The following is a 12,132-nucleotide window of genomic DNA, read 5'->3' as shown; positions in this document are numbered from 1 at the left end:
GTAAATCAATAAATTTGCAACAGGTCCTCATGGATCCTGATTTCCCAAATATGCTCAATAGAAATCATTTTAAAGAGTGAAAAAAATATTTTGAGTATTGTCAAAATAAAGTACTTAAAACCTATTGAGATGAAATCTTTGACAAAGTTTTTTTATTATTTGAAAAAAAGGAACCATTCATTGCTGTGAATTTTATTTCTAGAGAACTTAAACATATACCACTGATATTTGGCCACTGGCTGCACTTGCTGCAGGAGCAACTGTACTTCAGTGGCCCATGAAGAGACTGCTGGATACAGCACAGTGCTCTGTTTAAACACCCTGTACTAAATATGAAGAGCACATTGCTTATCTTGGGTTCAGACAGCATTCTGTAAATATAGTTTGGGGAACCAATAAATAACTTAATGCCTCCCTGTTTGGATCAGCAGAGAGTACATCATCAAAGAAGGGAATTTCTGTTTCATTGCACTCAGAAAGAAGAAAGTTCATCTAATTGACAATTGCAAAATAAAACTTCTGAAGGAGCTTTTCCTAGGACAGTTTTACTACATTTTTGGGACTCCAATACTGCACACTCTTTGTTATACAAATAGTTCATAACCCACATAAATGATTTCCCTGTCATCAGTGACACCAGTTATGAAAGCAAAGGATTCTTCATGCAGGCACAGTCCTGCATTATCAGACTCTTAACATTTTAAGATATGTTCATCCTCTCCTAAGTCACTCTTCTCAATGTTACAGATTCTAAACACAGATAGGGATTAGGGTGGAAAGGGTTCTTCTAGCCAAAAAATTCCATTCTAATACTCTGAGCTCCCACTGTGTTTTTTAGCATGCCATGTGAGAGATGAGATTTAAAATTTAAAATACTTCTCTTCAGCTGTGGAAACTCAGCTGACAGCCTGTGGAAGTGTTTATAAATACAGCATATGTCACACCCACTCACCTCTGTAGAGCACAGTTCTCACCTTAATACGGGTATAACATAAACAGGCATTAAAATAGCAATAAAAATTACCCTATCTCAGCAATATTGTAGCATAATTTCTAGAGAAATGTAACCCAGTTGGCTTTATTTCAAACATTAGAGTGAAGAAAATATTTTTGAGAGTCTCATCACTAGAGTGTAATTCTAGCAGTGATACCACACCAGAAGTAACTGTGCCACTAGACCAGGAGGACTGTGCCAAAAAGCATAACCAAAATTTATTTTAGGAACACTGAAACATCCCACTGCTCAGAATTTTTAATCTATTGTAGAAGCCAGTAAAATACCCAATGAAAGAGCCATAAAATTTGTAGGCATAAAAAGTGTTACTCTTTTCAGGGCATTGTACCAAATTTAAATTTCAGAAATCCCTACAAGGTGGCACAAAAGTAACCCCCAGAGGGTTTGTGCAGAAATTGATCTATACAGGTAATAAGGTCATGATCCAACAACACTCACACATCCTTAAATTTCAGTGAGTAAACTGGACTGCGTGCTCAATATCAAACACAAGCTGAAAGGCTGGTCAACTGATAAATTAGCCCAGCATCTCTAAAATGTATCAGTCATAACATCAGACTTAGTCCTTGAAAGTCTTCTTGGTAATTTAGGTTCATTCGCCCCCTGTAGTAAAAAATGGTTGGTGGCATCATCTGCAAAAAGTAATTAATATTAGTAATTGTTTTCATTATGCATCCTCATAAGTTTTTAATGATACTGATAAATCGCTTTCAATTCATGGTTCTCCTCACTACCTAAATAAGGGATTTTGCTGTCCACCTCTGTAGTCAGGCACCAATCTGAGCAGCTAGAGCAGGACAATTTTGCTCTCAAGGTGCAGGGCACATCAGGCCATGAATGTCCAGGAAAACAAGTGCTGCATCCAGGTATGGCCAGGAATGCAAGTGCTATTCCCACAAATCATCAGGCCCAGCATTTAGGAAAGCTGCAGAAAGCTCAAATGGCAGGGGAGTTCACGCTGTCAGAAATATAGAGAGGCCACATACACACATCTGGCAGTCTCCTTTCCTCAAGGAAAATACAAATTGGAGATTTCCGATAGATCACCAGTAAAAACAAAGCAATAAATAAGCACAGCCAGCTCTTGTTTTGCATTACACACAGCACTGTTACCAACCAGGCACATTTTTGCGTTTATCCCGTTCCCCAAAGAAACCCGGGGGAACAGAAGAGACACGCAAAAGATAATAGCTAACAAAACCTACCTGTAAAGCGCTCCTCCTTGGGATCTAACATGCTGCCACGGGAGCCTCGGCAGGGCCTGGGCATGGTCTGTTCTTGCAGGTGAGCAGCCTGGTGCAGAGCCCAGGGACCACCGGGCCACTCTCTCCTTTTTGGGAGGTCGGGCACCTTCGCACCCGGCCGGGGTCTGTCACAGCCAGCAGCGGAGCATCGCGTACCTGCGCAGAAAACATTCCCTTGGCCAGCAGGAATTGCCTCGTTTCTCATTACGAGGTCAGCCTAAGTACCCTTTTATATGCACCTCTCTCTATAAATGTAATCATGTATGTTAGGGCGCCGTGGCCGGCTCGGGAAGCCTGCCGCCCTCGGAAGCACCGGCGGGCCCGGGACGGCCGCAGCAGGGCAGGGCCGGCGGGGACAGCCCGGGGATGGGGCCCGGGGATGGGGCCCGGGGACGGAGCCCGGGGACGGAGCCCGGGGACGGGGCCCGGGGACGGAGCCCGGGGACGGGGCCCGGGGATGGGGCCCGGGGATGGAGCCCGGGGATGGGGCCCGGGGCCGGCTCCTCGCCCACGGGGCGGGCCAGGGGAGGAGACATGGAGAAGCCAGGCACGGGAAGGTGGAGGGGAGAGAGGGCGGGCTGGGGAATTGCGCGAGTGGCGCTTCCCGGCGGCTGCGGCGGTTTTTGGCTTTTTTGTTTTCAAAAAGAAGATGAAATTTCAGGCAAGGTTAGCCGAATCCCGGGGTTGTTCCCAGGCTGACGGGAACCGAGTGCAGCCTCAGCACAAATAGGTGTTGCGGTCCCTCCTTCCAGCCGCCTGTGCTGCAAGCCCCAAAGCCTCGCCCGTGCCTCCTGCTGCTCTCTTAAATGGCAACAGCCCCAAATTCTTCGAGTGGGAGAGATTTCAGGCCATCATATACTGCAGGCCTGGTGTCAAACTGCCTGTAATCATAACAGCTCAAGACAAAAAAGCAGGCATTCACTGTAAATTGATCAGAATCGTATGTCTAATCTAATCTAGTGTCTTCACACAGCCAGTATCAGATGTTTCACAGAAAAAATATGCAGTAAGTCCAAGAGCACACAGATGCTCAGTGGTTTTCCCTCATTATAGACTCAGTGTGTGTTGGCATAACTTCTAAAGTGTTCCATTTAACCCTTCTGCGGTAGAATCAGAATAACTTTTAGACTGGAAACGACCTCCAAGATAAAAGTCCGACCCTTAACCCATCACTGCCAAGTTCCCATCTAAACCATGTCCTCAGGTACCACACCTACACATCTTTTAAGGACCTTCAGGGATGGTGACTCCATCACTTCCTTTGGCAGCCTGTTCCAGTGCCTGACAACCCTTTCGGTGAAGGAAATTTTCCTAATATACAATCTAAATATCTCCTGGAGCAACTTGAGGTCATTTTGTCTTGTCCTGTTGCTTGTTGTCTGGAAGAAGAGGCCGAGCTCCACCTGGCTTTAGCCTCCTTCTCTGGACATGCTCTAGGGCATGCTCACCTCATTGTCTTGTAGTGAGAGTCCCAAAACTGAACATAGCATTTTGGGTGCAGAAACCTGAGCCTTAGATGTTAGTACTTGGTATTTTTGTGGCCTTTAATTATATATGCCACCTCTGCATAAACCTTAATAACTCTTTGACTTGTGGTGTACACTTTGTCATCAGGTTGCACAGTAGCAGTGCAGTTTGTAATTTTTGTTTTCCAAGTTTTCAGTTTCAGTTGAATAGTGCCTTGTTACTATTGTGTGCAACAGTCCTATTCTAGCTTCTAAATAACATTTCATTGTTTTATACTTTTGTAATATATTCTAGTTGTCTTCTGAGGAGCACTGTTCAAATTTTTTCAGTCATTATTTTTTTGAATTCACAAACACACAGATGGAGGTGGCCCATAGGCAGTTGCAGAAAAGGTAAAGGCACAGAGCTGTTTCTAATTTGTCCAGTGAAACCAGCTGCTGCTGGAGAAGGAGGAAGTATTCCGTGGAACATCACATTATCCTGTCCTGTTCTCAGCCTTAGCATCCATTGCTAGCCACTCCTCAAGAAAGGATTCTATGGTGCCACTCAGCATCACCATTCTTATATCCTTTCTTAATATTATATTCATTTTGCCTTTTAAACTCCTTTAAATAATAAAATCTTTAATACACTGTGATAGCCAAGTGAGTACGTAACATGATCTGAAACTGGAAACTGAAAGTAAAAAGAAAGGTGAAATAATTTGGAAATCATAACACACATGTATCTATTTTTTGAAATTTCAACTACGAATAGGGAAATTAGCCAACAGTTAATTTCTCCATAAATAGTTTTTCATCACATCCTGATGAAATTAATTTTGTAGTAAGAGAGAGAAAAGTAAAAAGCAGAGTAGTTACCTGGGTCTACTTTTGGCTAGGTCACAAAATAAATTCCTTATTAGTTCAAGTTCTAAATGGTGCAAGGTTCTTTGATAAGCAAACTATGAATCTTAGATTAAAGTCATTCTAATTTAATTATGAGTCTAACATTTTATGAACATTCAATTATAATAAAACCAGGCATATTCAACTGGTGTTCAGACAAAATCCTGAAAATGCCTGCATATGTCCTGCTGTCATTGACATCTCTGGTGCTCTTCTCTGCAGAGCTGTTTCCATCAACAGATGCTGTCCAAGGACAGCATAGGTCTTGTGTGTCCTTGATGCACTCACATTACTCCTACTTACCCAAAGATAACCTTTGAGAATTCCTTATTTAACACAAATAAAGTAAGCACAATACATTCATTTCAATTTACAGATACATAAATCACTCAACCAGACCCTTGATCTGAGCACTCTCCACTTATTAAATTTTAGGAGAGAATAAAATTAATATCAAAGGTGGTAACAGTGCTGTTGAGGTTTAATCCCAGCCAGCAGCCAAGCCCCAAGCAGCCACTTGCTCTGTCCCCCATTCCCCAGGATCAGGGAGAGAATTGGAAGGGTAAAAGCTGGAAAACTCAGGGGTAAAGATAAACAGAGTATAACAGGGAAAGCAAAGGGAAAGGAAAACAATGAATTAAGTCACCACTTGCTATGTGCAGGCAGGTGTTAAGCCATCTCCAGAAGAGCAGGGTCCTATCATATGTAAAATGACTTGGGAAGACAGATGACTTCACTCGAAATGTTCTCCCTTCTTCTTCCTCCCAGTTTATATCCTGAGCACAGTGTCACATAGTCTAGAAAATCCCTTTGGTCAGTTTGGGTCACCTGTCCTGGATTTGTCTCCTCCCATCCTCCCAGGCACTCCCAGTCTCCCTGCTTCTGTTGCAGTCCAAAAGCAGAAAAGGCCTTGTCTCCGTGTAAGCTCTGCTCAAAAATAACAAAAACATTTCTGTAGTATCAACTGTGTGCTCAGCACAAATCCAAAACATATCCCTCTACTAGCCACTGTGAAGAAAATTAGCTGTACCTCAGCTGAAACCAGCACAAGTGCATTCACCTCCTGCACCCAGAGCATTGATAAATGCATCGAACAGAACTGACCCTAGACTTGAGCACTAGGAACACCACTGCTGGATGGTCACCAGTCACACCAGGCAGCGTAGTCCCTTTTGAGCCCTGACATCCAGCCTGTTCTTCACCCAGCACACTGTGAACCTGCTCACCCCACTGCTGGATGACTTGCCCAGAAGGATGCTATGAAGGACAGAAGTATCAAAAACCTCCCTAAAACCCAGCAAAGCTGCATCCACTGCTTTCCCCTCACCCACTACACAGGTGACCTTCTTGTAGAAAGACATCAGATTAGATGAACATTAATTTCCCTCTGTGAACTCATGTTACCTGTGCCTGATGGTTGTACTATTCATTAAATGCCTTCCTTCACAGTCTCTACCTCCTGCAGATTCTTTTTTCATGGCACAAAGATCTAAGCAGACACAATCTGTATTTCCCTCCAGCATATCCTCTGAATGTGCAGGGCAGGAGAGGAGGGCTGCTGTAACACCACATACAAGTCCTCCCAGAGTCAGGGTTGTTCCCAATGCATTTCTCTACTCTCAGCAGAAGCACACACTCCCACTGCTAGATTTTTAACTTTTCCTTATTCCTTAAGATTTTTCCTTATTAAAGCATTTACTCTTTAAATAAGCCTGAGTCACTCTGAAATGGTTTCACCATCACTGTTGATGCAAATGTAGAATAGCTGCAGGCTTCCAATCTCTAGAAAACACACACATGTTCACTGGTAATTTCCCCAAAGACAACTTTTTCAGCGATACCAGCCACTTTTTGACTCATCTGCATGAGCTCTATATGGTAGAATTTTTCATTATAATGAATATAATAATACAAATTTTTCATTAGGCCATGATGTGGTACTAAATCAAAAGACTTGCAAAACTATCTGGAAGTATGTAAGGGCAATATCATTATTCCAAACACATGTGTACAACACAGCTTTTACTCCACACCCTAATTTTATGATTAAATTTGAAATATTTGAGCCATTATTTTAAATCACTTATGATATTTTCAAGACAGTAATACTTAATTTGATCCAACACTTTGGAGTACATCATGAGTATTCAACAAGTCATTCAACACAGTAAAAACAGTAAAAACCTAGCAAAATACTTCTGGACATTTCTGGATTTCAGGCAGAAATCAAGAAAAGAATTGCCAACAAATACTGTAAGATATGTTATGGCCCCCAGGAAAATACATTCCTGTTTTCTGTATCCAAATCCCTCTTTTCTTAAGTTACACCTTTCTAATTTTAGGCACTCAAGTAAGGCATCTAAATTAAAAGCCCCATTGCTCTGCTTCTGTTCTGTACCTCAGAGAGAGCCATTGCTGGGATCTGCCTCTGAGGCAGGACCACCATGTTCCTTTGGGATCCTTTGGGGTGGATGAGAGCAAAACAGTGCTAATTAACTTACACAACAATGAACAACTGCATCAAAGCCATAACTGGAAAAAAATGAGAAGGGGTACATAGCTGTTCTAGAGGATGTGATCACCCTAAGAGAGGAAAATGGGAAAGAGAAAAACGGGGAAAAAGAGGTAAGATAAGAGATAGAAAGATATCACTACCCACGGCTCCAGCAAAGTGTGGGTGATTGTGGTCTGTGGCTGTGATATGGAGCCCTTGTCTGTTGCAGGTGAGGACCCACGTACGCATCGGAAATTGGAGTTTTATAACCCTGGTTCTTCCCGTAAATGCCCCAGAATGTTCACCAGGAGTTCTGTCCATGGACAGTCTGATTTCTGGAAGATTCTGGAAGTGTGGTGGTGTCAAGAGGAGGGGGTGAGAGTCTGACTCTGTGTGTCTGTCTGTGCCAGGACAAAGTTCTTGAGTACACTTCCAGAGTTGTGTGTTGACACAATGGTGGATCACAGTGTGGGAAAGAGACCAGCCGGGGAAAAAACCTCTACCCTGCCTCTGAAGGATCTGTTGCTTAATGGCAGCTTGCCTTTCAGTTCAAAACCAGCTTATTTAAGGCAAAACTCATCTGCAAGGTGCAACTGTTTTGCTACAGTGATTTATTCCAGAGATTTGAGCTGCCTCTGGACAGACACTGCCCCTTTACTGCAGAAGGAGTGTGGACTCTCAAGGATTCCCTTCATACAATTTCCAAGTGAGAAAGATGAATAATTTCTTGTGTAGTCCACACTGAGGCAACTGTCCCTCTGAACTCTGTGGAATACTTTACATTAGCTTGTGCATAAAAATAAATACTTTAAAAGCCAAAAGCTTTGAGTATTTGTAGAATCATACCTGCTTTCCTGCTATTTGTATGCATTAAAATGCTAACTGCCATTTATTATGAAACACAATAGACAACCTTTCTTCTTAGGCTTTTTGTTTATTTATTTATTTTATGATAGTAATTTGGAATATCTTTCAAATGTAAGGTATAAAGAATATTTTCTTACTGTTCTTTTTCTACCATTCTCATCCATCTGATGTATTTCACAGGATGTTGTCAGCAACATGGCACTGCAAGATGTAGAATCTGATACTGTTCTGCACTGTTGCTATGACAATACTGCAGGTTCTGCTATAAGTGACACATTAAATTAGCTCCATGCAACATCCTGGCAGCTTTCCAGTGGTTCTGTAATAGATATGCCAGGATATCTTTGGTATTACTACATGCTATGTACAAAAGGCTTGGTTTTAATTAACCTGCCTCCAATAATTATTGAAAGAAAATTGAATGAGAACTAGGACATAAAACTCCTGCTATGTTCAGCAGGACTGGATCAGAGCACGCACTGTCTTGTTTGCTCTTCAAGAGGAGAGGTCTGGAAAATGTTCTCTCTCTGCTCTATCAGCTGACCTCAAGTCACATTAGCAGCCATCTCAAAGATTTCTCTAGGAGTTAGTCCAGAGATGGAACTGGAAGAATGAAAAGGAATGAAGAAGAGACATCTAGGAAAGCAAGATAATACTGATAAAAACAAAAGCTAAATGAATGTGCCATTATGTCTAGTGGTACACACATGCCTTGAAAATTGTAATGAAAACTTGCTTTTACTTAGGAAGAACTGGGGTTTCTTCCTTGCTGTTAACAAATACTGTATTCTCATTTGGTGTCTGAATTTTAATACACCTCTTTTTCACTGAGTTTCCATTCTCTTCTCAGTTGGTGTTGAACTTTCATTCGTCCTGGGATAGGAAGCGGACTCATTACCATCGGACCTGTAATCAAATACAGAAGCACAATGAGCATCAAGACTTACATACAAATCTCAATTTTATGCTGTAATTTATATACATATAATATTTTAAGTATCTGTAAAGTTTTGATTGTAGTGCAGAGCGGTGCTGAGTGGCAGAAAATCCACTGATTAACAGGCTGCTTATGTTTAGTGATGCATATGATGAAGAACGTCTTAAATTGAAACCATTGCACTCTTTGCGGTAGGTTTGCTTCTTCTTTAGCAGTTGTGTGTTTTGCCTTCATCTACAGGCACTGTTTAATACCTTTGTTATCAGCATGAGCAGTGGTGTTGAGGGCACTCCCAGCAAGTTTTCTGAGCTGTCCTAGGGTACAGTATTTCTGAGTATTTCTAAGTATTTCTACAGTATAGTTTTCTGAGCCGTATAGGGTACAGTAGCATTTGAGTAAATGCTACATGGCAAGAAAATTTAGTTCAGCATCACGAAAAGTAAAGCTGGTTAATAATGGATAAGGTTATGCTACTGCTACTATTTATGCCTTGAAAGTGCATATATTTCAAGGACAAGAATGTAGAGAAAAGGATTGCTGTTGCTTCAGTTTCTGTCAGAACAAGAGCAAATGGATGAATATGGCAGAAAAATTGTTTTCTATTTCTCTATTTTGTTACGTCAGAGGAGCAATTTCCCAAAAGATTCCACCCATCACATGGAAAATAATTACACTGTTCATACTTGCTGAAAAGAAAAAAAAAGGCTGGAGCCCTCTGTGCTCCTGGAAGGATTTCCACTTGGTCACTCAGTTACCGAGAACCATCAACAGATTATTGTGCAGTAGAACACAACTTTTGATGATTACTTCAGACTTCAGCCAAAATTAGGTTTTATTATCCCTTGGGTTATCTTTCAAACATTTGCAAATTAGATGACTAAACTGTAAGAATCAGCTCAGTTCCTTGTGGTCCTACAGTACTGCATTTTCATCTGTCTTTTTTTGGTTCTTTGCAAGTACAAAGTGACTTCCTGAGGCACAGGGCAAGAATAACTGAAATTCTTTGCTGCACTATGCAGAAGGTCATGAAATGTTCAGAATTACCCCTTTTAACAATAATCTGTATTAATCTGTAAATCAATGAATAGCAAAAGCTGCTTCAGCTGTTAGGACTCATTAGTGTTTTAGCTCATGCAGAACAATCTGTTCTCGCTTCTTTTGCTTCTAAAGACATACAGAGGAAAATCCTTAACCATTTTCTGAGTGCAAAAGTTGTATCATTATATTCAAATTGCTCAAAGTAGTGGTTTTTTCCCCTCATGGAGAAGGAAATCATATTCTTCAACTCAATTCTCATTTACCTAAGAATTGGGAGATGAATAAAATCACAGGGTCCCTTTCTACTGCTCTGATTAAGTCAAACTTGGATATGATGAAAGCAAAAAGATATAGTGCCCCATGGCCAAATCTGATGTTATGTTACAAAACCTGGGTAAAACAAAGCCTTAATTCTACAATACCACAAAATGGCCAACTAAATGAAACAGTATTTCTCTAAGAGTGTTGGCAAAACATATCTCCACTTCAAAGCTGATTAATTAGCAATTTTTTTAAGCACAAGAATTGTCTGTCAGCAGCAGAGTACATGAAATCAGTTAGCTAACTGTGGTCAACGTGTTTCACAGAACTTTTTAATAGAACCTGAGGCATCTAAATGCCAGAACCATATAAACTTCATGGAAGTCTGGGAAATACTTTTGATTTCAACAAGAGGCTGTTCAAACCCTTAATAAATCCTATTAAATTTACTAAGCTCTAATTCCTTGGAGTAGGAGACCAGACAGATTTGTGATATGAAACATAAGTAATATTTATGTCATTCTTTTATCTTGCTTAAATAGAGATTAATTGTCTAGTCCTTTTTGTATAAAACATACATATATGATGCAGTCACTGGGTTTTTATTACTTCCTGTGTTATTAAATTACCTAGGCTTATCCTGTGGACTAGATTGCCTTATATAGAATTCATATTTTAATTGTTTTGGATTCTGAACCCTTTGGAGTTCATTTGAAGCTGATACTCAAAGCAAACCTTGGGTTGTTAAAGCCCACACTAAGTGAAATATTAAAAAAAAAAGTATGAACAAGCCCTGTGGAATGCAAATGTCATATTTCACACGTCTTTGATAAACACAGATCTCCCTCATTTGCCTCCTGTTTAGGCTCAGTTTCAAGAGTTTGCTGCTGTAGTTTGCACGGTGAGCAATGGGCAGGTCCCTGCGGCGTTTCAGCCACTGCCATACGGTGCTGGCAGGCACCAGATACAAGAAAGCTTCCTTCCTTGGCAGACCCTGTCATGCAGCTGCCAGGGGTACTGCAGCACTGCCAGTCTTTAGGCCCAGCTCCTCTGCCTGTCTCTGAATGATTTCTCAATGTTTGGCACAAAGGAGAGAAGGAAGGTCACTTCCCACATCCAGAAGTGGCTGTTGGACCTTGCTGACACAAGGCTGCATTTTGCTGCCCTAAACTTCCTCCTAATAAACTAACTTACTGGGCACAGAAGCTTCTTCAAGCTTCTGAAAGCTACTGTGCTGATATAATCTCCCTATAAGTGAATAATTTGGGGTTTTTTTTCAGTGTCAATATTTTAACCTTCGTGTGTGCATGTATATTGTTGGTCAAGTAACTAGCTACTCACAGCTGCCAGCTCATGGTATTTTAGAATAAACAAGAACTAAAGGAAGCATTTCTGCATGAACAGGTTTTTATGTGATAGCTGTGATACAGTATATTAAAATTACTATAATTAATGTTGCTGCTGTGGAAACTATTATTTTACTATCAGATGAGTTTTTACATCATTAGACAAACATAAACAGGAACAAAGCTACACATGCTGTGTTTTTATTATCCTTTATTCCAGTAAAATCAGAGCACCAAGCAGGCTAATACACAAAGTTAGGGCTGCAATCAAAAGCTATTGCTCAATGTTAGAGTCAAAAGCCTGATTTGAGTCACTTGGACTACAGCAAACGTGGGGATTAAGAGATTGGGATTTTGTATCAGGGATCAGCAAGTGAAAAGAAAGTCAAGGAGAAAGAGACGTACCTACATTCTTTTAAGAGAAAACTAGACAGCAAATCAGGAGGTAAACTCAAGTAATTTTGTCTCTCCTAATCACAGATGCTTTGTCAGTTTCCTTTTTAATTACATGGAGATTATCATATCAAGAATAGTGGGTAATGCCAGACTTCACTATAATCCAGAAAGGTTTCATTC

At 40.9% G+C, this 12,132-nt stretch overlaps 1 protein-coding gene and 1 long non-coding RNA gene across 7 annotated transcripts in view; one reads left to right on the top strand and one right to left on the bottom strand.

The window, feature by feature from the left end:
* RANBP3L (RAN binding protein 3 like) overlaps positions 1-5,537 on the bottom strand; it is a 35,075-nt gene extending 29,538 nt beyond the window's left edge. For 4 of the 6 annotated variants that reach the window (XM_023944088.2, XM_023944089.2, XM_023944090.2 and 1 more), the window contains exon 1: positions 2,221-2,550. In XM_023944088.2, coding sequence (XP_023799856.1) covers positions 2,221-2,464 — 244 coding nt within the window. In that variant the 5' untranslated portion in view covers positions 2,465-2,550. Of the gene's footprint in view, positions 1-2,220; positions 2,551-5,259 lie in introns of those variants that run through there. The other 2 variants (XM_086866617.1, XM_086866618.1) reach the window with 2 other exon arrangements.
* LOC111941087 (uncharacterized) lies at positions 2,387-11,663 on the top strand. The gene is made up of 3 exons (XR_002869840.2): positions 2,387-2,470; positions 7,337-7,482; positions 8,825-11,663. It is a non-coding gene; the product is annotated as an uncharacterized LOC111941087 (long non-coding RNA).
* Positions 11,664-12,132: the final 469 nt, after the last annotated feature.

Source organism: Cyanistes caeruleus, chromosome Z (assembly GCF_971803275.1).
Source record: "Cyanistes caeruleus chromosome Z, bCyaCae1.hap1.1, whole genome shotgun sequence".
Taxonomy (NCBI): domain Eukaryota; kingdom Metazoa; phylum Chordata; class Aves; order Passeriformes; family Paridae; genus Cyanistes; species Cyanistes caeruleus.
This window is presented reverse-complemented; position numbering and strand designations above follow the sequence as displayed.